General features: G+C 46.3%; 1 protein-coding gene across 1 annotated transcript in view; it reads left to right on the top strand.

Moving 5' to 3' along the window:
* Positions 1-27,403, top strand: part of KIZ (kizuna centrosomal protein) — a 166,723-nt gene that overhangs the window by 65,769 nt on the left and 73,551 nt on the right. Inside the window, exons 8-9 of the mRNA XM_060253930.1 lie at positions 9,383-9,547; positions 26,086-26,236. Of these exons, the coding sequence (XP_060109913.1) occupies positions 9,383-9,547; positions 26,086-26,236 (316 nt within the window). The remainder of the gene's footprint in view (positions 1-9,382; positions 9,548-26,085; positions 26,237-27,403) is intronic.

The following is a 27,403-nucleotide window of genomic DNA, read 5'->3' as shown; positions in this document are numbered from 1 at the left end:
GCTCCGGTCAGTACTTACCAATTTTTCTCATTTTTTCCCCTACTACTTGCCCGTCTATTTTTTCCTTTTTCCATCCTTGTTGTTTTTTAAAAAATAATAATACTTCGCCCTTCAGAGCAATTTTTTCCCCTCCCTTGTCGCGTTCCCACTGCCTATGGAAAAACATTGGGGGTTCTTCAAACACTGCCTGAAGTGTGGAAGTAAGATTGCACCCCTGGATGGTCACTCCCTCTGCTTGTTGTGATTGGGTGAGGGACACCATGTTGAATCGTCCCCACATTGCTTGAAATTTTCCAAACAAACAAGGAAAAATTGAGCGGCCAGGCCGTCGGCGACTTTAGTCAAATTGGCTCTTTGCCTGCCTAAAATGGCATCCGGCCCTTCGACATCGATGGGTGATGCAACCCAATCCACAGCCTCGGCGGGTCCGTCGTCTCAAGTGTCGATGGTTATGCCAACTGAGCGAGATTGACCTGTGAAACAACCTTCTGAAGGGTTAGTGGAGTCTACCCCGCCAAAGAAGCATCGGGAGGAATCGGGGGGCTGGTCGTCCCTCCCAAAGAAGCATAAATTGAAGGACAAGCGGAAGAAGCCGGACAGACTTAAACCACTCCACCACAAAAAATCTTTGCATCACCCAGCTGCTGGAGAAGTCCATCGGTGTCGGGCAGGTTTGGGTCACAGCCGACACACCTTTCGGGGTTGGAGCAGGAGATCGACTTGACCCAGCAAACTTGTTCTTCTCGGTTGGGTTCACGTCGGCGGAGCGACAGTGGTTCAGTGTCGGAGATTGAGGCTTTGTCACCGATCGAACCCCTAGCACCACTTTGTCCCAGCACGGGACATCTTCATAGTAGAGAGGCTGAGTCGAGTGCTTCGCTTCGCAGGTTCCCACTACCATCGGTGTGGGACCAGTGTCAGTGGCCTTGTTCATTTGGACCTTATCTTTACCCGTCGCTATATCCGTGGTACCCACCTTGCGATCTGCCAGAATGGGATCAATGCTCCGAAGCTTCTCATTTCTTGAGGGTCTCACATCATTCTCCCATCCGTCACACATCCTCTGCATCGGCAGCGATTCCTCCTGAGAGGCGTAAGGAGAGGTCTAGGGACCCACAGGTCTACCCGTCGGCATCAATTCGGCCACCCGAGCGCGCTTTGACCCCGCTGCTATTGGAACACTCTGAGATGAGAGAGGATTCGTCGATGTCAGATTCCTAGGTCGGTACCAATGATCCAGACAAGGCATAGGCTGAACCTTCTCCGGACTCTCACATCACAGAGGATCTCCTGATATTCTCCTTGGAGGATCTCAAGTCGTATGGGGACCTGGTGAAGCATATGGCTCAATCTCTTTCGCCCTCAGTAGTTCAGCCGCAGCCAGTCATCGATGATACTGTGTTTGATATTATGCAGCGGGACACATCAACAGCTGTGGCTCTTCCAGTGACCAAGGTAATTTTGCAAGCAGTGAAGGAGCCATGGGCAAAACCGTCATCCACACCGATCTCTTCGCGACGTCTAGACCACATGTATCGTGTCCAAGAGGCTGGTGTTGAGTTTCTCTTCAATCACCCCATGCCCAATTTGGTGGTGGTCTCTTCGTCTTCAAAAGCTCGCAAGACTCACTCTTCCCGTCCTGACAAAGAGGGTAAAAAGATTGATAATGTTGGCAGACGTTTTTACTTGGCAGGAGCCTTGGGAGAAAAAATTTCTAATTATGCTGCCTGTATGGCACGCTGCCAGTACTCGATTTGGGAACAACTCACACCTCTACTGTCCTCTATGAGTGAAGATAACGGTCTTTGATTAAGAAACTGCAAAGGGAGGGATTTGCTGTGGCTAAACAACAGTTGGCTGCATCAAAACACATGGTAGACATCTCTGCTAAGACTCTAACATCTGCCATTTCCTTACGTCGGCACTCCTGGTTGCGCTCAACAGCCCTTCAGCCTGACACCAGGGCTTATGTGGAAGACCTTCCATTTGAAGGTGAAGGTCTTTTTAGTTCGACTACTGATAGTGTTCTACAGGAAATACACAAGAGTATTAAGACCTTGCAGAACCTTGGCGTTCCTATGTCTTTTCAGACTGGAAAACCTAAGCAGTGGCATAAGCCCTGGCCCAAAAGGCCTTATCAGAAATTTTCCCCTGATCGATCTTGGAGACCTCGCTCATCGCAGACTGAGAAAAGATCGCCTTATCGGGGGAATAATAAGTCCAAGTTTGCTTCAGCTTCTACGGCTGCCAATAAATCCAAGGGGTCCCACCCCCGAAGCAGGGCCTTTGACTTTTCTGCCATACACACCACTGCCCCTTCTTCTCCCATCCGCCACCACCTACCTGCATGGGAGTCCATGCTAGTGTACCAGCCAAGCAAGACAAGGAAGGCCAAGCCTGCAATGGATGCCAGAGATCACACCCCCCCACGCCGCCACCCTTTCCTCAAGGGCAAGTGCGCCCAGCCAAGCAAGGCAAACCAGGCTAGGCCTGCAATGAAGGCCAGAGATCCCGCCCCCCACCCGTTGCTGCCCTTCACCCGAGGGCAAGTGCACCCAGCCGAGCAAGGCAGGGAAGGCCAGGCCTGCAATGAGATCCCCCCCCCACTGCCGCCCTTCCCTCGAGGGCAAGTGTACCAGCCAAGGAAGGCCAGGCCTGCAATGGATGCCAGAGATCAACCCCCACCCCCTGCTGCCACTCTTCCCTCGAGGGCAAGTGCAAGGCAGGGAAGGCCAGGCCTGCAATGAAGTCCAGAGATCACCCCCCCCCCCCCGCCACCGCTCTTACTTGAGGAAGTGCAGCCAGCTGAGCAGGGCAAGGAAGGCCAGGCCTGCCATGGAGGCCAGAGATCACCCCCCCCCCCCCGCTGCTGCCCTTACCTCAAGGGCAAGTGCGCCCAGCCATGCCAAGCAAGCCAGGCCGGGCCTGCAATGAAGGCCAGAGATCACCCCCCCACACACCACCGCCCTTTCTTCGAGGGCAAGTGTACCAGCCAAGCAAGGCAAGGAAGGCCAGGCCTGCAATGGAGGCCAGAGATCAACCCCCTCCACCCGCTGCTGCCCTTCACTTGAGGGCAAGTGCAAGGCAGGGAAGGCCAGGCCTGCAATGAAGGTCAGAGATCACCCCCCCTGCCACTGCCCTTCACTTGAGGAAGTGCAGCCAGCTGAGCAGGGCAAGGAAGGCCAGGCCTGCCATGGAGGCCAGAGATCACCCCCACCCCTGCTGCCGCCCTTCCCTCAAGGGCAAGTGCGCCCAGCCAAGCCAAGTCAAGCAAGCCAGGCTGGGCCTGCAATGGAGGCCAGAGATCACACACACCCTGCCACTGCCCTTCCCTCGAGGGCAAGTGCACCCAGTCAAGCAAGGCCAGGCCTGCAATGGAGGCCAGAGATCACCCTCCCACCCCACTGCGCTTCCGCCCTTCCCTCGAGGGCAAGTGCGCCCAGTCAAGCAGAGCAAGCAAGGCCAAGGCTTGCCTTTTAGTGTGGACTGAAGACCACCCTCTACCATCCAAAGAAGTCCATCCCCCCCTCCTCACAACTTACCCAGCAGTAGCCAGTCCAGCAGGATCACCAGATAGGCGCTAACTTCAAGCAAGGCCTCAACCTCTCCCCTTGCAGGGTTGACGGGATGGGGCCAGATTTCCAAAAAGCCTATACGGCCTTTGAAGAGCCAATACTGTAGCCTTTGAAATGCCAGCTGACTGCAAGAGAAGCAGAGCTGGAGCAGAGATAGCACAGAGAACTTCACCATGTGCTGCTGCCTTATAACGTAATAAATGAATAAATACTTTGTACAAAATGTAACTCACAGGAGGACAGCTGCAATAACAACACAGATGGGAGTAACAAACGCAGAGATTATCTCTCTAAGCAGCTCTAACTGTAAAAACGTTGTGATGCGATGTCACCCCAGAGTTGGAAACGACTGGTGCTTGCACAAGGAACTACTTTTACCTTTTTACCCGTGCACTTGATGCTCCCTGAACTGACAGGAAAGGGGAGGAACATCTAAGCTCCGGTTCAAGGGAAGTTCCGCAGCAAAAGCAAACAACCATTGTGGTTGACTGACACCACAATACGCCAAGGGAAATCTCTCCGTAGAGTAGAGCAGGAGGTAGTAGGCATTCATTTACTCTTCACTGCCGAATTCAGACTTTGTTCTTTGCCAAGCAGTGTTTCTTGGACAAGTATTTCTTGTCCAAACAGTGTTTCTTGGACCCACCCTGAGCCTGTTCTATGGGGAGGCTGGGCTATACACTGAATAAGACCACCCTCTTCAAGCTAGCGTATACGGACTGCTGAATTATGGCTGTTTAACAAAGGGACCCGCCAATATGGTTCTGTTTAAAGACCTGTATTACGATGTAAACTGACAGAAATTAGCGCCGAAATACCACCGTCACTGTCAGATTAAGTTAAACTAAGTTAAATTTTAATTGTATACTGACTGTTTTTTAAATAATGTTAATTTTAAAGTCTTATATTTATTGTACGGTATGTTTATAAATGTTGTTAGCCGCCCTGAGCCTGCCTAGGCGGGGAGGGCGGGATATAAATAAAATTTTATTATTATATTATTATTATTATAAAATTAAGTAGGGAGATGTGGTGTGGGCAGGCAGACACTTGCACAAACAAGTCAACGGATGCGATACTCCAAAGCGAGCCTTTAAGTTTAACCCAAATGGAGAATAAGAGCTAGTTTGGTGTAGTAGTTAAGAGCACGGACTCTAATGTGACCTTGGGTCAGTCACAGTCCTCAGCGCTGTTCTGCTCAAAAGCAGTTCTTGAAAGAGCTCTCTCAGCCCCACCAGGAGATTGTAAGCCGCTCTGAGACTCCCGAGTGAAGGGGGAGATATAAATCTAATCTCTCTCTCTCTCCTTCTAAGAGAAGGTGCTTAATTGTAATGAGAGGTTTTTTGAGTTCCCGAGGCAGAGTGAGACTATTCAGTCTCAGGAGGACAACCAGTGCCCTGCAGACAGTCAGGATTTCATTGCGACAAATGAATCCCAAACCAGCTTTACTGCAGCCCTTCTAGAGCTTGGTGGTTCAGATTCCATAATTACTTTGGATTTGCATCACAACCATATGCATGCTCCCTGATATATAATGTAGAAAAATCAGTCGAAGTTCCCCCCCAGATACCCGACTAAGAGAACAAACATTAAAAAGGTCTACTCAGAAGTAACTCCAGTGTTAATTGGGCTTACTCCCAGGAAACTGTCTTTAGGACTGACTCCATGGATCTGTGATGTCCTTCATCCTAAACGCGCTCAAAGCGTTTCTTTGACTAATGAGGAACAACAAGCACCATTAACATGCCATCGAAGGTGGCCAGAAGCAGGACTCAGGCAACTGAGAAGCATTTCAGTGAAAAGCAAGTGGGAGGGGTGGACTTCAGACCCTTTTGGCAGAAAAAATCTAAAAAAAAAAAGCTGCAAGCCTCTAACTTCATTCCCATAATGTAGTGAAAGCCCTTATGTGGGCGCTGTAATCAAAAGAACTCTCACTCACAACACTAAAAGTAGAGTTAATTAACCAAAAGAGCCTGTCATTATCTTCAGAGCATCTCAGTAAGAGAATCAACTCCACGGACAGAGGCGGGGAGGATAAACGAAAGAAAAATGTGCTACCTTAATTTTTATTAGGTGGCAGGAAGTGTCCCCAGACATGTTCAGGCTGCTCTAGCTTGCTTATATGGAAGGGAGTACTGTTGGGTCATGCGTGCATGGGTGGCACTTGAGCACACAGGTGCCAAGGAGAAGGCTTTTTTTGTAGGGCTGGAATGGGGAAGCTGTGCATCTGGAGAAGCCGCTGAGTGCAGCAGTGCTGCATCCACACATCTGTTTGTGCCTTTCTTCTGGTGCACCAGCATGGGAGGGCCAGCCAATGCTCAGCAAGGAGGAGCCGCCTTCCACCCTGCTGGCTGCCCTCAGCATCTGAGAGGGAAGCTGGCTACTGCCAAGGGCCATGCGAGGCAGCAGGCCAGCCACACATGTGGCTAGCAGCCAGGCTTGGTGCCCTTGTACTGAGAAGAATCTCTGGGCAGCAGAGTAAAAATTGGTGCGCAAAGTAATGATAGTGCACAGTAGAGGGAGCTCTGGTGGGGTCTAAAGAAATCTCTTAAAATAAAGGCCTTCTGGCTGCTTTTTTTTGGGGCAGACGGATCTCTTCTACAACGAGGCATTGCTTATCTGCACTACCCATCGTGTTGTTTCCTTACTTATAGATCTGACTAGCCAAGAAGGGCAAAGATTATGAAGATAAATGGTCACCCTTATATCTCTCAGGATTCTGTTCTCTTTCTCAGTATCTGACAAGTTTCCATGTGAACTAGACAAGTGGCATCTTTGGGAACATTCAATTTCTGAACAGTAATTTAACATGAAGTTTAGTTTGGATCAGAGTCAAAGTTATTTTCCCAGCAAAGAGGGGAGATGGCAGACAGGCAGCGGAGTAAAGGTTCAGTTTATTCCATTATATGGGTCTAATCCGGACCTGAAAATATCCCGTCAGCACAGGTAGGAGTGTATATCGTATATACAATCAGTATTCCACAGAGATGAGAAAGAGTGTGTGTGTTGGGGGGGAGAGCCTACAAGCCCTGTAAGCTAAAAGTTCAGATTTTTGTTCTACTATGCAACTTTTGGCTTATTCAAACAGCTCATTAAAAAAAAGTAGCAATATCAAGTGCTTAGAAATGCATTGGCATCCTGGGGGTAAAATCAGATTTTAACATTTTTCCTTGATGTTTTTAATTTGTATTTCCAGGGTCAAACGGGCATGAGACATGTCTCTTGGTCAGAGAGAAATATTTCCCTTCCAAGACAGGATTGTTCATCAAAATAGGAAGATGAGACAGATTGGGATAGTTCTTAATTAAACTCCTTCACTTAAATTGTTAATATTCTTATTGTATGAAAAGGGAAAAAGCAAAAAAACGGGGAAGAAGACCTAATAGGGGAGGGTATAGGTATAGGAAACGCCAAGGAAAGATCAAAAGGGTAGTGAATGGCCTGGTCTTACTGGTAGATATGCCTCCCTTTCCCCTTGATCCCAGTGTTTTCAGAGTTGTTCTGGAAAAATTCCAGATGAGCACCTGTCAAAGCCTGCCCTCAGAATGGGAGGGGAGCTTGGAAATGCTTTCCTCCAATGTTTATAACAAAACATCCTCAATGGGGTAGAGAAGAAGCAAAGAGTACTTCTAATAAAAAGCCATGAAGTTCTTCTGCATCCCTGCATCTGGCATGTATTTGCTATAGATAGCCTTCACCTTTACCATGACTTCTTCCAGTTTCTAACTAAACAGGAACTGTGCGCTATACTTTTACATGCAAGAGTATCCTAATTTAAATACAGCAAAGGGATTTCCATGGAGAGAGCAGGAGTAGAGAACAGGAATAGAGTAGTTTTCCTCTGGGCTGTTCTCCCTGCTTCAGATCTAATCTAGGAAATACATACTTCTTTACATGTTACAACCTCAAAAAATTGCTGGGGGGGGGGGGATTGGGATTGGAGAAGGGACTGCATCTTCCTTTAGTTTGTATTCCAAAGTCCACCACCACCACCAAAGCAACTTTTCCATGTTTAAAGGACTCCATGGGCTGACATTGCCTGCAGTTTTGTGTAACATAGGGCTTGGACATTATACTCGTTTGCCATCGGGAGCAGTGAGTTCACACTTTGGTTGTCACACTTTGATAGATCCCTTTCTATCACAGTGTAATGGAAACAACTTAGATCAGAGTGGAGGACCAGTCATGAATGTGACCAAAAGTAGCTGCAGTGCATAGGCTTCTACATTTGAAAATGTAGGATAGTGATTCAGTGGCATTTGTGCCTGGTGGTGATTCCAGTTCTGGTCTTGGTAGGCTGTTTTTCTCCTGTCATAAGTAACAGCTAAAAGAAGTATGTTATGTCCCACTCTTGAAAAGTGCGTAATGAGCACTGGTGTTGTTAGCTCCCAGCTTGATATCATTGAGGGTGTAGGTTCAAGACCATTTGTGTTCGACACTCAAGAAGCTGGGAGGCAGAAGTGAGGAACATGCTACTGAAACTGAAGTAGTTTGTTCCGAATACCCCATCTATTTCTGCACCAAAGGAAACTTCATTGGAGGATCTAGCTTTCCAAAGTCATGTGTCTAGCTGTCACAGTTGGATTCAAAAGAGGAGAACTCCCAGTTAATTTCAAAACTATATAAACTGCTTTTGAAATGGTCTACAGAAGATGAAGTAGTGAAATCTCAAATGATTAAGTGGGCAATTAATGTCAATAAAGAAATACAGATGGAAACTTGGGAATATCTTTGGAAGAACTCTATAAAGCTTTCAACATGTCATAGTATTAAAGAGAACTGCTTTAAAATGATGTATAGATGGTATATAACTCCTAAAAAGTTGGCAAAGATGAACAACAAGATGCCAGATAGATGTTGGAAGTGCAAAAAACATGAAGGTTCTTTTTACCATATGTGGTGGACTTGTGAAAGAGCAAAAAATATTGGCAGATGATTCAACAAGAAATATCTAGGATCTTGGGATATGAAATTAAAAAAATTGCAGAGACTTTTCTGTTGGGATTATATATGGAAAAATTTCCAAAAGAAGATATAACTATAATTTGGTACTTGCTCTCAGCTGCTAGGACATTGTATGCGCAGTTGTGGAAGCAAGAGAGAATACCAGAGAAATGGGACTGGATCTTAAAAGTTATAACATGGAGTGAAATGGGCAAATTGACAAGAATTTTAAAAGACTGTGATTTAGAAACTTTTAGGTTGGAGTGGAAGAAGTTTAGAAGTTATATAGAAAGAGTGGAAAATAAAAGGACATTGGACAATTTTTGATAATGATTAAGTCTTAAAAGAAAGAAATATAGACATTTTTGTTTTATTATATAGAAGAGTGGAAAATAAAAGGACATTGGACAATTTTTGATAGTGATTAAGTCTTAAAAGAAAGAAATATAGACATTTTTGTTTTATTAATGGTACCTTTAAATATTAGTATTTTAAGTATACAACACCAGCAGGGGTCAAGAAACGGGGGGAGGGGGGGTTAGAAAAAGTAATATATGGGATAGATAAAAAGTAATTAATAATTCGAAGAATTGATTGTTACCATATGTTACTGAAATAAAATTGTTTTAATCACAAAAGAGGAGAACTCCCTTAACTATTGGATGTGTTTGGAATCAGGGAAAAAACCTTTCTTGACCCTGGTGGTCTCACAATAGAAGGGGTTGGGCTAGATAATCCTTGATCTCTTCTGGCAATTTATATTCAAACCATGTACTGTGAAGACTGTTATTGATTATGTGACGGGAGAGTAGTGTAGAACTGCTTATAATAGATTTCATTAAGTACCTGTTATTGTTTTATAGCATCTGTAATCAAACTGGCAGCTTGGAACAAGAAGACCTTGAGGTATGTGAAGCACTTGTCCTTCATCAGCTTCAGAGATTATTACAAAGCACAATGAATGGATGCCTTTTACCAGAGGAAGCACTTAATGACAAAAGTGGGATGCTGGGTGAAAAACAAGCCAGGTATGATCATTGTTAGAACTTGCGCAATTAATACTTTATAAGTCATGTATCTGTGACTCATGCTGAAATCATATAATTTCAAAAGGTAGCTGCATACAGTTGAAATATCAAGCTCATTAATGGATCTCTCAAACAACTGTGTTATGTTTCTTTATGAAGCCTTGCATGGGGGGGAATTGTGTCCTAGAGTTCAAGAGGTAAACCCCATCCTAGAATCGCCAGAGCAGTGAGTTTAGGGAGAGGAGGGCAAGCCTTGCTTTCTTGTTTGTCAGGCGATTCCTCCTATTTTTAACTTCTCATTTCATAATTTTAAGTTATAGAAGTGTACTTTTCACTAACACTATGAGAGGATTGAGTCCTATCATTGATTACTTATTAACCTTAAATATTGTACTTTTGGTTGGTTGGTCCAAGGCCCAGCCTGATACCACCTCCAACAGGCTCAGCATGGTATCTCCTGGTGTGCTAGGTGATAGGCCAACACAGTCAATATTGGTGATCTTGGGTGTTGGGAGTGGCCTGAAGGAGAAAGGCTCTCAGATAAGGATTGCCACTTCTCCTCCCCGACTTTTTGTCTGAGACTGATGAAGGACTGAGAAATCCCGGGTGGGGGAGGTGTCAGCTCTTTTAGGGTGACTGTAACACTCTCCCTCAACCAGGTCTTGATCACACATGCCAGGTCCACTTCTTGTGCTGCAAAGTAATTTTGCAGAGCTGCAGTCTTATTATTAACAAATCTGGCATTGTACAACATTAGTGCCAGAGAAAGGTTTGTCTTCCTAGATCCTCTACCAACATGTCTTGGGATGGGGCAAAGTTCTGAAGGAGACCAAGCATAACCACATCTCTGCCTCCTTCCTTCCTTGTCCAAGTGCCATACTTCTCGAGTCCCCCAATTAAAACAATTTTTGCAACAATCTATAATCAAACTGGCAGCTTGGAACAAGAAGGCCTTGAGGTATTTGTGAAGCATTTGTACTTCACCCACTTCAGAGAAGTGACTCAGCTGGGTTAGAGGAAGGTGCTTGGAGCTGGGACAGAACTGCTGGTGAGATGAGTGTTAATTTTGCTTTTCCAAAACTACTGGGGAACATTACCTAGGGTTGCTGTGTGAGAGAACTTTGTGAGTGCTTGAAGCCTGCTGGAGAGAAGTTTCTGATTGCTTCTATGAGTCTTTTATGTGGTTGTTGCTTAGAGAGGGAAGAGTCCCGTGGCGCAGAGTGTTAAAGCTGCAGTACTGCAGTCCTAAGCTCTGCTCATGAAAACGTGAAAGCAATGTCACCCCAGAGTCGGAAACGACTGGTGCTTGCAAAGGGAACCTTTCCTTTCCTGCTGAGAGAGGAGGGCTTGTTTGTCTGGGGGTGGTTGCTGGCCCCACCCTCTATTGTAGCTCTGGCTGTTGTTCAAGAGGTGGGGGCTTGAGCCTTTAAATTGCAAGGCTCCTTCTCGCCAGAGGCAAAAGTGACTCATCTGTGTTAGAGGAAGGTGCTTGGAGCTGGGACAGAACTGCTGGCAAGGTGGGTGTTAATTTTGTTTTTCCAAAACTGCTGGAGAACATTACCCAGGTAGGGTTTCTGTGTGAGAGAACTCTTGAGTGCTTCGAGCCTGATGGAGAGGAGTTTCTAATTGCTTCTGTGTGTCTTTTTGTGTGGTTATTGCTGAGAGAGGAGCACCTGTTTGGGGGTGGTTGATGGCCTGGCCCTCTACTGTTGCCCTGGCTGTTGTCAGAGGTGGTGGCTTGAGGTTTAAATTGCAAGGCTCCACCTTGCCAGAGGCAGAAGTGACTCAGCTGGGTTAGAGGAAGGTGCTTGGAGCTGGGACAGAACTGCTGGTGAGGTGTTAATTTTGCTTTTCCAAAACTGCTGGGGAACATTACCTAGAATTGCTATGTGAGACAACTGTGAGTGCTTGGAGCCTGCTGGAGAGGGGATTCTGTTTGCCTTTTGTGTGGTGGTTGCTGAGAGAGGAGGGCCTGTTTGCCTTTGGGTGGTTGCTGGTCCCGTCCTCTACTGTAGCTCTGACTGTTGTATCAGAGGTGGGGGCTTGAGCCTTTCACTTGCAAGGCTCCTCCTTGCCAGAGGCATGAGGCTTTGGTGCAAGCCAAAGGGTGAGATCTAAAGGGTTCCTGGCCTGTGGCTCTTAGTATGGGGGTATAGACTGGGGGTCCTGTAGGAGGGTGAATAGTTCTTCATAAGTAGTCTCAAGAGGCAGTTTAGCAGTGGAATTTATAGGGAAGTCAAGATAAAGAAAACTAATTTTGAAATGGATTGCAGCAGCATGGCTGGTGAGGGAGCTGAGGCAGTGGCATGTAAAGTCTGTGGGATGTTTGTATTTTTAACTGAGCACAGCAGCAATTACACTAAGGGCTAGTGCACAGGAGTAGGCCAGGTACGTGCCCACCTGGCTTGCACCACCTGGCTGCAGGAGTGGGGGCAGATGTCCCCTCCCTGCTCACATTGGTCCGTTTGCCTCAGAGGTGTTTGGAGCAGCTCCAAACACCTTGGAGTTCAGCAAACATGCCACGTGCCCTGCCCAGCCTCTTCCAATTCGGAGTGGGCTAAGTGGGCTCATGGCATGGGCTGTTTTCTTGGCTCTGAGGCATTCGGAGCCGAGAAAATACCCCCTCCACACACAGCCCCTTCCGTGTCCTCTGTGCTGCTTGGAAGCTGCCTTCCATTGCAAGGCAATCTCAGAGTGGTGCAGAGGTGCCCTGCCTCCCCGTTTGCCTGCATGGAACCCAGGCAGGTGAATGAGGCAGTGCAGAGGCAACATGCACACCACTGCGTGGGTGGTGGGGGTTCTTGCCTGCAGCAGCAGAACCCCTAACACCGGCCCTGATTAAACTTGCAGCAAGTGTAAATTGGTAGCCCTGCTGGAGGAGAAGATACAGGGACTGGAGGCACGATTGTCCACACTGCAGTGTATAAGGGAAGGTGAGGATTTTCTTGACAAAACGCATGAGGTGCTCTTGAAAGGACTTGGACTTGATTCCCACCAACAAGGAAGAACTGGTTGATGAGATGGAAATAGTGGGCATCCTGGGCAGTACTGACCATGTGATTTTGGAATTTACAGTCTTAGGGACGGGAAAAGCTGTACGTAGTCAGATGTATAAGTTGGACTTCAAAAAGGCAAACTTCGACAAATTTAGAAACATGCTGGATAAAACCCCATGGTCAGAAATGCTTAAGAAGAAGGGAGTTTAAGAGAGGTGGGAGTTTCTTAAAAGCAAAATATTGAAAGCAAAATCACAGATGATTCCTATGACAAGAAAAATTGAGAGGAGCCTAAAGAAGCCAAGTTGGCTCAATAAAACAGCTCACTGAAGACTTGAGAAATAAAAAGACTCCTTTAGAAAATGGAAGGAGGGCCTTATAACGAAGGATGAATATGAACAAATAACCGGTGCTTGTAGAGAAAGAGTTAGGAAAGCTAAAGCTCAGTATGAACTTAGCCTAGCAAAAGATGTTAAAGACAGCAAAAAAGGGTTCTTTTCTTATGTTCCAAGTAAGAAAAAGAACAAGGACATGGTAGGCCTGTTGTGGGGGCAGGAAAGTGAAATTGTAGGGGGTGATGAAGAGAAGGCAGAACTACTCAATTCATAGTTTTCCTCAGTCTTCTCTTCTGAGGGAAACAGTACTCAACATGGCAAAAACAGAACATGTAATGAGGGTAGAGAGTTGCAGCCTAGGATCAGGATAGGGATGGGTTTCTTTAAATGCATAGGGATCTATTTTCTTTAAATGAAACGAAATCCTTGGCGCCAGATGAACTGCATCCAAGGGTACTAAAAGAGCTTGCAGATGGAATTTCTGAGCCTCTGGCCATTATATTTGAGAATTCATGGAGAACAGGTGAGGTGCTGGAAGATTGGAGGTGAGCAAAACATGGGGGGAAAAGAGGATTCGGGTAACTACCGACCTATGTTTTTAGAACAAATCATGGATGGCTGTGATGACTAGGAGCCAGCATGGGTTTCTCAAGAACAATTCATCTCAGTCTAATGTTATCTATTTTTTTAAAGAAAGTTACTACCTTGCTTGATCAGTGGAATGCTGTAGACATAGTTTATCTTGATTTCAGTAAGGCTTTTGATAAGGTTCCACATATTATCCTTGCTGACAAGTAGGTAAAATGTGGTTACCGTTAGGTGGATCTGTAACTGGTTGATAGATCGCATCCAAAGATTGCTTGTGAATGGTTCCTCATCCTCTTGGAGAGGAGTGACAAGTGGAGTGCCTCAAGGAACTGTCCTGGGACCTGTTTTGTTCAACATCTTTATCAATGATTTGGATGAAGGAATAGAGAGAATGCTTATTAAATTTGCAGATTATACGAAATTGGGAGGGGTTGCAAACACAGAAGAAGACAGAAACAGGATACAGGATGACCTTGACAGGCTGGAAAACTGGGCTAAAACCAATAAAATGAATTTTAACAGGACTTTAAATAGCTCAACTGGGATACCATCATCTCCAGGGGTGGCCCGAGGGTGCATGGCGCCCTAGGCAAACTCCTGCCCCCCCTCTGCGGGACCTTACCCTCCCACGGCCACGCTTCCTCCTCCCTCCCCTCCCTGGTCAATTTCAGTGCTGGCCAGGGAACCAGCGCTGAAGCGCCGTGCTCCCAGGCAGGCCATCTAAAGCCACCCCCACCCCGCTGAACTCAATTAAAGCCAGTGCTGCCGGGCCGCTGACTGCAGTGGGAAGGAAAAGGCGTGCGCCGTCGCCTCCTCTCAGGGATGTGATCAAGGGTCAAACCCATATGGTCTACGGGCTTCCACAGTGTCCCTCAGTTTAAGCCTGAATTTTGCAATGAGTAGCTCATTATCTGAGCCGCAGTCAGCTCCAGGTCTTGTTTTTGCTGATTGTTAGGAGCTTCTCCATCTTTGACTGCAGAGTATATAATCAATCTGATTTCTGTGTTGCCCATCAGGTGATGTCCATGTGTAGATTCACCTTTTAGGTTGTTAGAAGAAGGTGCTTGCTATGACCAGCTTGTTCTCTTGACAAAACTCTATTACCCTTTGCCCGGCTTAATTTTGTTCTCCAAGGTCAAACTTGTCAGTTGTTCCGGTTACCTTTTGACTTCCTACTTTGGCATTCCAGGTCCCTGTGATGAGGACATCTTTTTTTGGTGTTAGTTCTTGAAGGTGTTGTAGATATTCCAATGCAGTATTGTTCTTTGCAGCATCGGACTTTCCTTTCATAATCAGACACATCCACAGCTGAGTGTCCTTTCGGCTTTGACCCAGCCGCTTCACTCTTTCTGTGGTTACTTGTATTTGCCCTCCGCTCTTCTCCAGTAGCATACTGGGCAGCTTCTGACCTGAGGGGCTTATCTTCCAGTGCCATGTCTTTTAGCCTTTTGTTACTGTCCATGGGGTTTTCTTGGCAAGGATACTGGAGTGGGTTGCCATTTCCTTCTCCAACTATGGACTGCATCAATAGCAGCTAGGTCCGCATCTATCCCCATGCCAAAGATCAAATTCAGCATGTGGTCCGCTTGCAAGACCATTGGTTCATCCATCTTATTGTGGCTGCACCACCTCTCCAACGTCTCACCGGGCCTCTCTTTCCTAGCCTTGCTTCTGAGATTCTTTAGTTGGAGATAGCAGGAACTGAATCTGGGACCTTCTGCATGCAAAACATGTACTCGTACTCTGGCTCCATGGAGTTAAAGTATCCACCATTTATTTGTTTACTTCATTGATGTCATGCTTGTCTCTTTAGTGGGGGATCCAAAGCATCTTATAGCATTCTCTTTGCTTTTATTCTTACAACATTAGGCGGTAGGTTAAGCTAACAGTGAGAGGTCACTCAATGAGCTACTGTGGCAGAGTGGGGATTTGAGCCAGGATCTCCGAGATCCAAGTCCTGCACTCTAACCAGTATTCCTTATTTGGCCGTCACTTCCCTCTTTTCCATAGAATCAGTTTCTTTCTCTTTGCTTGAAGTAGATCTTCTTCATGGTCTCTGTGCTTCACACTCATTGGATAGAGCGCCTGCGCCGATCCCCGAATCGGTATCTGAAAAGCCCGGGATTTTTCTGCGCTCGGCGCCAATGGGCATGCGCAGGCGTCCCAGTACGCATGCTCACCGGTGCCAGCGCGGGAATCCCGCCAGTTCCTTTCTGACCGCTGTGTGGAGAGGTTTGCCTTTCGTGTCCCCGATCGGTGAGATATTGGTCTTTTTGCCTTTATCGTTGTAAATAGCCCGTTTGTTGTTTTCTTAGCATAGATAGTTAGTCAGTTAGATTAAAAAAAAAAGTTTCTGTGTGTGTCTGTCGGACTGCCCTCCGGGGCCTTCCCCTCCGTTTGTTTTCCCCCAAAGTTTTTTTCCCCTCAGAGGACTCTGAGCGGGTTTTTGGCGACTGGAGTCTATGGAAAGTCGCTGGGGTTTTTTCAAACGCTGCTGCTCCTGCGGGAAGAAGATTGCCCCCCCCAGACGGCCATTCTTTGTGTCTTCTCTGCTTGGGTGAAGCGCACTGTGTGGAGTCCTGCCCACATTGCCTCCATTTCTCCAAGCAAACAAGGAAGAACCGGGCGGCGCGGCTTTCGGCGGCTCTAACCGAATCGGCACTCCGCCCTCAAAAATTGGCATCGGGCCCGTTGGCATCAACCATGGCAGACACTGCGGCCCCGACAGTCACATCGGCCAATGTGACCCTGGTCGTGACCGATATGCCTATCGAGCAAGGCTCCTCCACAAAACGATCCCATGATGGATCAGTGGAAACGCCCGCTAAGAAGCGTTGGGATGACTCGGGGACCCGAGCACCGGCCCCGAAGAAGGCCAAGGAGAAGCGGAAGAGGCCCTGTACTCCATCGCCCTCACGCGACGTTTCGGCACCGACTGCCCCGCCGAGGAAGATCTTGGCGTCCCCATGCCACAGCCCATCGGCATTGAGAGGCAGTACTCAATAACACCATCTCTCGATGTCTGAGCAGGAGATCGACCTCACCCAGCGATCCTCGTCATCCGGGTCGCGGCGTCGCAGTAGGAGCGGGTCGATCTCAGAGGTGGCGGCTTCGGCGCCGATGGATCCATCTCCCCCGATGGAACCCAGAGGCAGACGGGAGCTAGAGCCCTCCATGGCACCACGCCGTTTCCCACCGCTACCATCGTGGGAGCAGCGTCAATGGCCACCTGCGTCAATGGCCGGTGTATCTGCTGTGGGAGCAAGATCCCTCCTTTGGACAGCCACTCCATGTGCTACCTCTGTCTCGGGAAAGCCCATCACTTCGACTCGTGTGTGTACTGTGCCTGCTTTTCAAAGCTGGCGAGAAAAAACAGGGCAGCTTACCTCTCTGTTGCTTTGCTCGTCTTGGCGCTTTTTCCAACCTGAATAGAGTCGACTTCCTTGATGTTGGCTGTGGTTTCAACCCAACTGTTGCCATCAATGTCTACTGCGATCTCAGGTGGTAACCCAGGCTTGCAGAGTCAACCCTGTTCTGATGCCAACTGCCTCCTCAAACGTACGGGCTTGGCTACCATCTCAGAGTCCTTGACACCTGCCAAGAAAAGTAGGGTGGATAAGGGTTGAAAGGAGACAAGTCTAAGAGGCACAAGAAGGATGAGAGGCATTGTAAACATGACCATGTTGGTCATACTCCATCCCTTTTGCCAAAACAATTGGTGTCAGACCCAACGATTGTACTGATGATACCCCTGATCCAACTCTTGGCTTTGCGAACTCATCAAAATAGCCCTTCAGCACCGGGTTCAACTCAATTCCCGCCCATTCATCTTTCCAGTTCTGAGCAGGAGAGCGATCTCACTCAGCCGATGATTTCCTCCTGCTCACAGTTGCACTCACACAGCATTGGCAGCTCAAACTGAGAGAACTCGACACCATCAAAACCTTCAGCACCAATCAGTCCACCTAATTGGGATCAGCTGGTTGACTATTCTGCATACCCTCCTCCTCCACCACCATCACCCTGGGATCAGTGGCAGTGGCAATACTTGTACAGAGCTTATCCACTTGAGACGAGCTACCGGCGGTCTAAATTCCTATTCAGACTGCTGGTACCAGTTTATGGGTCAAGAACAAAAGTTATCAAAGTTCTGCAGAGAAGCTAAGTCCTCTCTGTAGGTCAAAAGATAGCTGCCACCTGGCTCTGAAGCTAAATCCCAGCAGCAGTGAAGGCGGGGCCAACCTTCAAGCCTTTCCAGGAGACTAACAGTAAAACCAGCTCTGCAAGGTTGTCTTGCAAGACTGAGTCAGAATAACAACTTTAACTGTAGGCGAGCAATCAAATCCCTGGACTTAGCTTTGAGACTTAAAAGAACAAAGACTTCACAACAGATTAATAAAATATCTATCTATCTATCTATCTATCTATCTATCTATCTATCTATCTATCTATCTATCTATCTATCTATCTATCTATCTATCTATCTATCTATCTATCTATCCATCTATCTATCTATCTCTCCCTCATTACCAATAGTTCAAGCAGGCAGGCATGAGGATGGTTCACAAAGTATTCCAAAGCATTCAGCCAGACACAGGGTCTCAATTGCTAGTTACCATTGACATGATGGAACTTCAGAGGTTCAGGCCATCTGGTCATGGAGTGGAGACTGAGGTGTGTCTGACAAGAGCAAGTCAAGAGTCACTCACCCTTTCTCTCTACAATGGTCACAGCATAGCTAAACTTATGCTGGGCCCTTAGCAGCCAATAAAATGCCAAGCAGGTGATATAATCCCTTCCTTAGTTGCTATGCAGATCGCATGATTTAATAGTGACCTTGGTTCTGACGTCTTCAGAGAACTATTAGGTTCAGCTGAAAGGAATCTCTTAATTGGAGTGATGACTAGCTGGTAAAATGGTACCATAATCCCACAGGTTACCAGTTATCAGAAAGCCACATTCCAATACAATTAGCTTTGTGAAAACAGACAGTTGTTTTACAGACATGAGGCCTAGCTGAAATCTTAAAAGAGAGAAGCCTCTTGACCAGAGTTTTAAAATCAGGTTTCAGAGCCAAAGTCTATTTGATTTTTTGGTTTCAAGATAAATTACTACATCACTCCACTCCACCTACCCTAGGTTTCTGCCTCAAGAGATTGGGACCAAAAATCCAAAGCTTCCTAATGCTCTCATGTCTCTTATCATTCTCCTCGCCATGTTCCATTGGCAACAGCATTGGCACCACCACTGGTCCTGGATCGACATCAAAAGAATAAACCTCGACCTGCAGGCCTGGCCAAACCAACATCGCCCACGATACCCGATATTGACACTTTGCTCATGTCTCACATCTCAGATCAGTCAGATGCAGAGGATGCTGCATCAACCTCTGGCTCAGGATGGGGTGAAGAGGATCAAGAACATCAAAATCCCTCTGAACCCTCTCCCGTTCCTCAAGTCTTGGATGACTTGCCTATACCACCTTTGGAGGATCTTAAGTCCTGTAGTGACTTGATCAAGCGCATGTACTTTGTCTCTTCACAGTAGTAGAAGAAGAAGATATTGGATTTATATCCCGCCCTCCACTCCGAAGAGTCTCAGAGCGGCTCACAATCTCCTTTACCTTCCTCCCCCACAACAGACACCCTATGAGGTAGATGAAGATATTGGATTTATATCCCGCCCTCCACTCCGAAGAGTTTCTCCCCCACAACAGACACCCTGTAAGGTGGGTGGGGCTGGAGAGGGCTCTCACAGCAGCTGCCCTTTCAAGGACAACCTCTGCCAGGGCTATGGCTGACCCAAGGCCATGCTAGCAGGTGCAAGTGGAGGAGGGGGGAATCAAACCCGGTTCTCCCAGATAAGAGTCCACACACTTAACCACTACACCAAACTGGCTCTCCGTACAACCTCAACCAATCATCAAGCATATGTCAGCTTCTGTGCGGTTCTCATCAGCTCAGCCTTTGATTCATTTCAAGTAAAGTGTTTGTTGAAAGAAATGCATGTCCAGAGCATGAGATGTTTTTGTTAGAACTGCCCACCTAAGGGTCATGCATACACTATGTATGGCAGTTAACCTACGCAAGCAATTCTAGACACACAAGAAAAAGCGGCAACAGCATTTCACACATATTCCCATACCCTCGCCCCCAGCTGCTAGGTATCTTTCTATTGAAAATAAAACTTGAAACTGTTTCTCCAGCAGTAACTGATAAGTGTCTGATTTTCAAGGTCAGAAAAAAGGGATGTGGCGTTTCTCTCGTGAAGCCTCTGTGCACTGTGTTCCAGCCTTAAGGTTACTTGAGTTAAGCACTTTCCCTGCAAAGCCATGGCAACCCATATTATATTTGCCAAGAATCAATATAAAGCCATTGCAGTCAAATAACATAAAATAATTGGCAAGAAACATTTTCTTGAGATTCTGCCTCCCCAAAGAGTCCCTTACCCCTCCAGGTTTGTTTGGGTACTTTTTGTGAAATTGTTTTATCAGTTTGGTGGCATGCATTTGATCAAAGTGAACCTACTCATTGTGGGATGCAGGAAAGTGAGTCCACTTATCAAAGTAATAAAGTGTTCCCTTCATCAGCTTGGTATCCAAAACCTCTTCAACTTCATGATGAGTTTGGCCCCCAGTCGTTACTGGTGGAGGAGCCACTGTCTGGCGGTGCCGCTGGAGGTATGAGCCAGGATCTTTAGCAAAGTAGATTGCCCGGCGGTTTGGGCTGGGTTGCCATCAATATGCAGATGACACCCAGCTCTATCTACTAATGGATGGCTGGCCCGACTCCGCCCCAGGGAACCTCGACCGGGCATTACAGGCTGTTGCGACATGGCTCAGGCTGAGTGGGCTGAAGTTGAATCCAGCGAAGACAGAGGTCCTATGCGTGGGTCGCGGCGCTCTGGGAAGGGAAATAGCTCTCCCGACCTTTGATGGTGCGCCATTGAAAGCAGCGCACCAGGTAAAGAGTCTGGGTGTTTTACTGGAGCCTTCACTATCGATGGAGGCCCAGATAGCAGCCACTGCCAAGTCAGCATTCTTCCATCTGAAGCGGGCAAGGCAGCTGGCCCCTTTCCTTGAGCGCCGGGACCTCGCAACAGTGATCCACGCAACGGTCACCTCAAGACTAGACTACTGTAATGCCCTCTACTTGGGGCTACCTCTGTGCCGGACCCGGAGATTGCAGCTAGTAAAGAACGCGGCGGCCAGGCTGTTGTTGGGACTCCCAAAACGGGAACATATACAGCCGGGGCTACGTGAACTGCACTGGCTGCCGATTATATACCGGGTCCAGTACAAAGTGTTGGTCGTTACCTTTAAAGCCTTATATGGCCGAGGACCGGTCTACCTGAGGGACCGTCTTTCCCCATACGAACCCCAGAGAGCACTGAGGTCAACCGGGAAAAACCTAATGACTGCCCCTGGGCCGAAGGAAATTAAATATCAGAGTACCAGAGCACGGGCCTTTTCGATCGCGGCCCCTACCCTGTGGAACCGACTCCCAGAGGAGGTGCGGGCCCTGCGGAACCTTGAACAGTTCCGCAGGGCCTGCAAGACCACCCTTTTTAAATTAGCATACTCGGACTGCTAGGAAAAACGGTAACCAAGGGTCCGCCAATGCGGTCTAAAGATCTATACCGCATCACAACTGTATTACTGGATTGGTTTTAAGTTAATATTTTAATGTTTTATTGCTCTATATTGTAATTTTAAGGTTTTACTTGTTATTGTATGATTGTAGAATGTTGTTAGCCGCCCTGAGCCTGCCGTGGTGGGGGAGGGCGGGATATAAATGAAATAAATAAATAATAATAAATAATAAAACAGGATGCACATTTTTCAGTCTTAGGCAATTCAACTTCTACTGTGACATTATTGATTACTCATTTAGTAGGGAAAGGTGCTAAGCATTTCCATCGCAGCTTTTTTGTGGGTTTCATTCCTCGTACAAGTATACTCAGTCTCCCACCTTCATGTCCCATACAGGTGCATGATGTTCGTCAAACTGAGACTTATAATTCTCTTTGGCTTTTTCCAAGTTCTTTTGTATTAACTCCCACTGTTTGGTTAGTTCTGGCAGCCACATTTGAAAGCCTTCTGTCTCTTTAGTGACACCACAATGTAATCCAGGAAATGGCTTTCTTTCATAACCATTCACAATCAGAAAAGGACTGGCTTGAGTGGAGCTGTGCATGCTGTTATTGTAGCTGTATTCCACAAAGGGCAACAGATCAACCCAGTTGTCTTGTTGAAAATTAGTATAACACCTCAAAAATTGTTCTAAAATTTGATTCATTATCTCTGATTGACCATTGGTTTGGAGGTGATAAGCTGAGCTCAGTGTTAGTCAATGTACAGATCTCCTTCCAAAATTTTGCAACAAATTGTTGGACCTGATCCAAGATTATTTTCTCTTGAGAAGGAGTGCAGTTTCGCTATGTGTTGCAAAAACAATTTAGCTAGCTTTTTAGCTAATGGCAACTGAGAGCAAGGAATAAAATTAGCTTGCTTAGAAAAAGTGTCCACTACTACCAAAACTACATTTTCCCCTCTACTTGGTGATAGGTCAATAATAAAGTCCATTGAAATTATTGACCAGGATCAAGTAGCTGTCAGCTGAAGCTGCCCTGGAGCCTTTCTCCCTCTTTTCTTCATCGTGATACAAATGAGGCAAGTCGCCACATATTGTGAAATGTCCTTTATGCCTGGCCACCAGAATTGTCTTTGTACTTCTTCCAGGTTCTACAATGTCTGGCCAGAGGGTTATCATGACACTGTTTTTAAACCTCCTTCTGGAGTGGTTCTGGAATATATAATTTGTTGTCTTTATGCAGGCACCCATCAGCTCTATTCTCCAAATTTTTCTTTTTGAAAAACCTGCCCATTTGGACTTTCTACAGCCCTGAGGGTCTTTACCAAGACCACGGTCATGACAGCAGCTTACCTTTGTCTCCAACGTCTCCTAGGATTGATGGCAGTCACCAAGAATGTTCTGGTCTTTGTGAAGTTACGCATGCACACGCAACTCTGGTTTCTTCACCACTTCCATCTGGTAATGGACTCTCCCCAGGAGGCCCTCACATCAGTAGACTGGTGGAAGGTGGAATCCAATCTCCTCCAAAGTGCCCCATTCCATCCACCCAGCCCATCAGCTACCATCAAGCTGGACGCCTTCCTATGGGTTGGGGTGCACAAATGAATTGGACTGTGTGTGCAGAGACCATGGCTGGCATTCCAAGCGACACACCACAAACTTCCTAGAGATTCTACTGATCCAATATGCTTTCTGGTCTTTCCAGCCTCTCATCTTGTCCAAGATTTTTCTTCCTCACAGACAACACTACAGCCCTCAGCTATGTCAATTGGTGGGAGGAACAGTGTCCAGAAAACTGTGTGTTCTAGCTCTGGACTTTTGGAAGGAGTGCATCACTCATCACATGTTCATGGTAGCGACTCATCTCCGAGATGAATTGAATGTGGAAGCAGACTCGCTGAGTTGTGGGACAGCATCCTCACACAAGTAGGAGTTCAATTGGGTTTATCTCTCTCCAGTCTTCTGAAGGTGGGGGTCACCCTACCATAGATGTCTTTGCCACCCTGTTGAACCAAAAGTTTAAGATGTTCTGCTCCAGTGGGAATGCAGACCCCACTTCCCTCAGAGATGGTCTATTGTTCCCATGGTCAGATCACTTCCTCTACTTGTTCCCTCTGCTGCCGCTCATCACCAGGACCTTGAGCAAACTTCTGAGGGAGCACCCCTGTTGCATCCTGGTGACAGTGTGGTGGCCTCACCAACACTGGATTTCACTACTGCTCCAGCTGGCCCATAGCTTCTTTCACCACTTTCCGCCGAGTCCAGACCTGCTGGCTAAGGGAGGTCAGATCTGAACAGTTCTCTTTCAGTAATGGCATAATGATTATGAATGACATATGCAGTGCGGCCACATGGGTCTCACCTCATACCTTTGTGAAACACTATGCTATGGATGTGTGATGGCACCGGAAAGTGAAGATGAGACGTCTAGTGCTGCAAGTTGCTGCTTCTGGATGACTTCCAACACCCACCTGGCTTGCTAATCTCTCATGGGTATTAAGCACAGAGACAACAAAGATAAATAGGTTGTTTACCTGTAATTGATGATCTTCAAGTGAACATCTGTGCATTCACACCTCCCGCCCTCCTTCCCTACTGCTGTCAGTCCTTTTCCTTAGCTGGATCTCCCAGCAGTCAGAAGGAACTGGTGGGATGTCCAAGCTGGCCTGGTGAGCATGTGTGGTGGGGCTTCTGCGCATGCTCACTGGGGTCTCAGCATGAAAATCCTGGGCTTGCTACGTACTGAACAGAGCCTGAGCAGGCACTCTACTCCCACGGTGTGAATGCACAGATGACCACTCAAAGATCATCAGTTACAGGCAAGCAACCTGCTTTTCTTACTACTCTTTTGATTTAGTTTCAACCCTTTGGTTCTGGTCTGACCTTCTTGGGTAACAGAAAACAACTCTGCTCCATCCTCTGTATGACAGCCCTTCAAGTACTCTCAGTTGTCTCCTCTCCAAGCTAAACATACCTAGCTCCTTCAACCTTTCCTCATAAGACTTGGTCTCCAGACCCCTCACCATCTTCGTTGCCCTCCTGTGGCCAGGTTCCAGCTTGTATATCCTTCTTAAATTGTGGTGCCTGAAACTGAATACAATGCTCTAGGTGAGGTCTAACCAGAGCAGAGGAAAGCAATACCATCACTACTGATACAGCCCAAAATTGCAATGGCCTTTTTTTCATTGTTAATTGGAATGTAGTGCATCAAAAGGTGCTTTTGGTGCTTCTTGTTTGCTTCCAAACTCATATTTTCTACAGTGTTGCTAGAATGCTTTGCAGTGTTGCTACATACTTTGAAATGAAAATTCTTTATTTTCTCATGCATATAATAAAAACTGTTTTCAAATAAGTTTAGTAAGTTTTGTAAAAAAAAGCAGGGAAGTGGGTGTTTTGCATATTTACTTCTGTTGTTAGGGCTCCCTAGACGGGAGCACATCCAGCCGGGGCTTCGAGGACTGCACTGGCTGCCGATAACATACCGAGTTCGGTACAAGGTGCTGGTTATGACCTTTAAAGCCCTTTATGGTCTGGGACCTGCCTACCTTAGGGACCGTCTCTCCCCACATGTCCCCCAGAGAGTGCTGAGGTCGGGGTCTCAGAACCTCCTTATAATCCCTGGGCCAAAGGAGGCCCGTCTGAAAGCGACCAGGGACAGGGCCTTCTCGATTGCAGCTCCCTGTTGGTGGAATCAGCTCCCGGAGGAGGTGAGGGCCCTGCGGAGCCTTGAACAGTTCCGCAGGGCCTGTAAAACAACCCTCTTCCGGTTGGCATATAATTAACTGTGAGCAGAATGCCTGAATATTAAATCTTAAACAACAGATTACTGAATATTGGAAATTTGAAGGACTGATTTAAGTAATAGTAGCATAGTGTATATCGATGTGAGTTTTATGTATTTTTAGGCTTTTATGTATTTTATTGTATAATTTTAATTGTATTTAAATCGACCTTTGTTAGCTTTTATTGTTGTAAGCCGCCCTGAGCCCACCTCGGTGGGGTAGGGCGGGATATAAATCGAATAAAGTAAAGTAAGTAAGTAAAGTAAAGTTCTGGCATGTGTGCCTTTCCTTTGGCCCGGTTTTGCTGTTGCATCAAGAGCTGGATTTTGGAGTGCTTGACACAGCAAGATTTTAAATGAAAACTGCATTCCTGCAAAAAAATTGGAAAGGTACATTGTATCACACAATCAGTGGTATTTTTATTCTCATCACCGTGCCAGAGTATCAGGATGGACCTGCTATAGTTTCTGTATAACCTGAAATATGTTAACTTTCATTTCTTGCAACTGTCTTGGGAATCGTATATTGTACTGTCTAAGTTGTTCAAGAGGGTGCTTGCCTGTGCTATAGTAGCAAATAAGAGCATTATCAGGTTGTCATGCCAATAGAGCTAGTGTGTCAGCCTCTGAGCTTCTGGACTTTGAGCCTCTGGACTTCAACTATCTTGAGAACCAACAGACACAGGGGTGGAGATTATTTGTGCATGCTTTTTGCTTTCTATAACTTATAGCTAATAGTTTTGAATGTGTCATTCCTGGCTGTGGCTTTCTAAGCAGGAGGTTATGCTCTGTATCTGACGATCAATAAACCTTGACCAAATTCATATGTGCATGGGTCTGTTCGGTCAATAACTGGTGAAACCTTACATGACATGTACAGTACATTTGACTAGCATTAATTTTCTAATTAGTTGTTGTTAGTGTGCATATATCCTAATAGTATATAATTAGAGTATTGCAATTCTGTGTTGCATTAGGTTGTGAACTATCTTAGCTCTGGGGATTTGAATCCAAGATTTTTTGCCTTTTGCTCAACATTGCTTCTAATATGAATTGTTTGATCCTAAATATAAAACATAACAAATATTTGTTCTAAGTAGCTTTAGCAACAGCTTACCTTGATTTCAGCATGGATGTCTGATCAAGAGTTTCAGAATAATGAAACTTCTGGAAATTCTGGGTAATGTTGAATGTGGCTGTTTCTGATTTTTTGCTTACAATATTTACTTTTGTCGTTCTGTAGGCCTGAATTGTCATCTTATTTTGCAATGATATGGGAACGTTTAAACGCACATGCCTTGTTCTTGAAAGAGCACAATGTTTTACTCACACAAGAAGTGAAAGACATGTTGGCCACCTTACTGGTTTTGGAGAGAAATAAGCAAGATGGCTTGGTCAGTGCTCACTTCATTTGCTGAATAATTTGTCTTATCCTTTTGTCTGTCTGAGATCTGGAAAAAGCTCTAAGAAAGTCCTTCTTAACTGTTTTTAATGTACTCTGTGTGTGTGTATGTAAGGTCTTAGAAATATTGGATCTGTTAGTATTTAATTGTAGAAATCTTGGGGTCTTCAGTCACTAGGTGATGATAGCTTCCATGACAGTACTGATCAGAGCGCCACAGAAAGCGTCAGTTTGAAGCTAGGATGTATATAACATGTTGCCGTTTTATCCCCATGTCTGCCCTGATAATCTGAAAATATGTACCGGGTATAAATTAGGGTGGTTTTGTATTAGTTTTTAAAAGGTGCTGTGCAGTTACGTACATGGAAGGCTTACTCCAACTAAGTGTGCATAAGATTGCAGCTATAATAATTTGCATTTCTTATACGAAAGACAGCCAACTCTTCTGTTCTCAGGCCTACTTCATTCTCCAGACACTGAGCTAGGATGAAACTGAGCTCCTTCCTTCCTTCCTTCCTTCCTTCCTTCCTTCCTTCCTTCCTTCCTTCCTTCCTTCCTTCCTTCCTTCCTTCCTTCCTTCCTTCCTTCCTTCCTTCCTTCCTTCCTCCCTCCCTCCCTCCCTCCCTCCCTCCCATGCAGGGTTCAGGGCAGCTCACAATAGATTAAAATTACAGATAAAACAATAAAATTATTTTACAATTAAATAAACTGACATAATTTAACATTCCAAGAAATGCCCACAATTAAACAAGGATGGTGGGCAAATACTCCCCAAAATTACCAAATAGGCTACATGGGGGGTGGGGTGAGTGGAGCAGGGGAGACCAGAATCATGAGGCACTTGTTGCTTCAAACAAAGGCCAATGGAACATCTCTGTTTTACAGGTATTTTGGAACTGAAGCAGATTCTGTGGGGTCCTGATCTCACTCAGGAGAGTGTCCTACCAGTTCTGATCAAGGCTTAACACATGTCTTTAGGGCCAGGGACCACCAGCAGCTCTTGTTTAGAAGAGTGTAATGCTCTATGAGGGACACAACAGGAGAGGTGATCCTGTAGATATGTAGATCCCAGACTGCTCAGGGCTTTGAAGGTTAATATTAATACCTTGAATTGGATTCGGTATTCCACTGGAAGCCATTGCAGCTGGCAGAGCACTGG

Source organism: Heteronotia binoei, chromosome 14 (genome assembly GCF_032191835.1).
Source record: "Heteronotia binoei isolate CCM8104 ecotype False Entrance Well chromosome 14, APGP_CSIRO_Hbin_v1, whole genome shotgun sequence".
NCBI classification, from domain to species: domain Eukaryota; kingdom Metazoa; phylum Chordata; class Lepidosauria; order Squamata; family Gekkonidae; genus Heteronotia; species Heteronotia binoei.
Note: the sequence above shows the minus strand (reverse complement) of the source record. Positions and strands in the feature narration are given on the sequence as shown.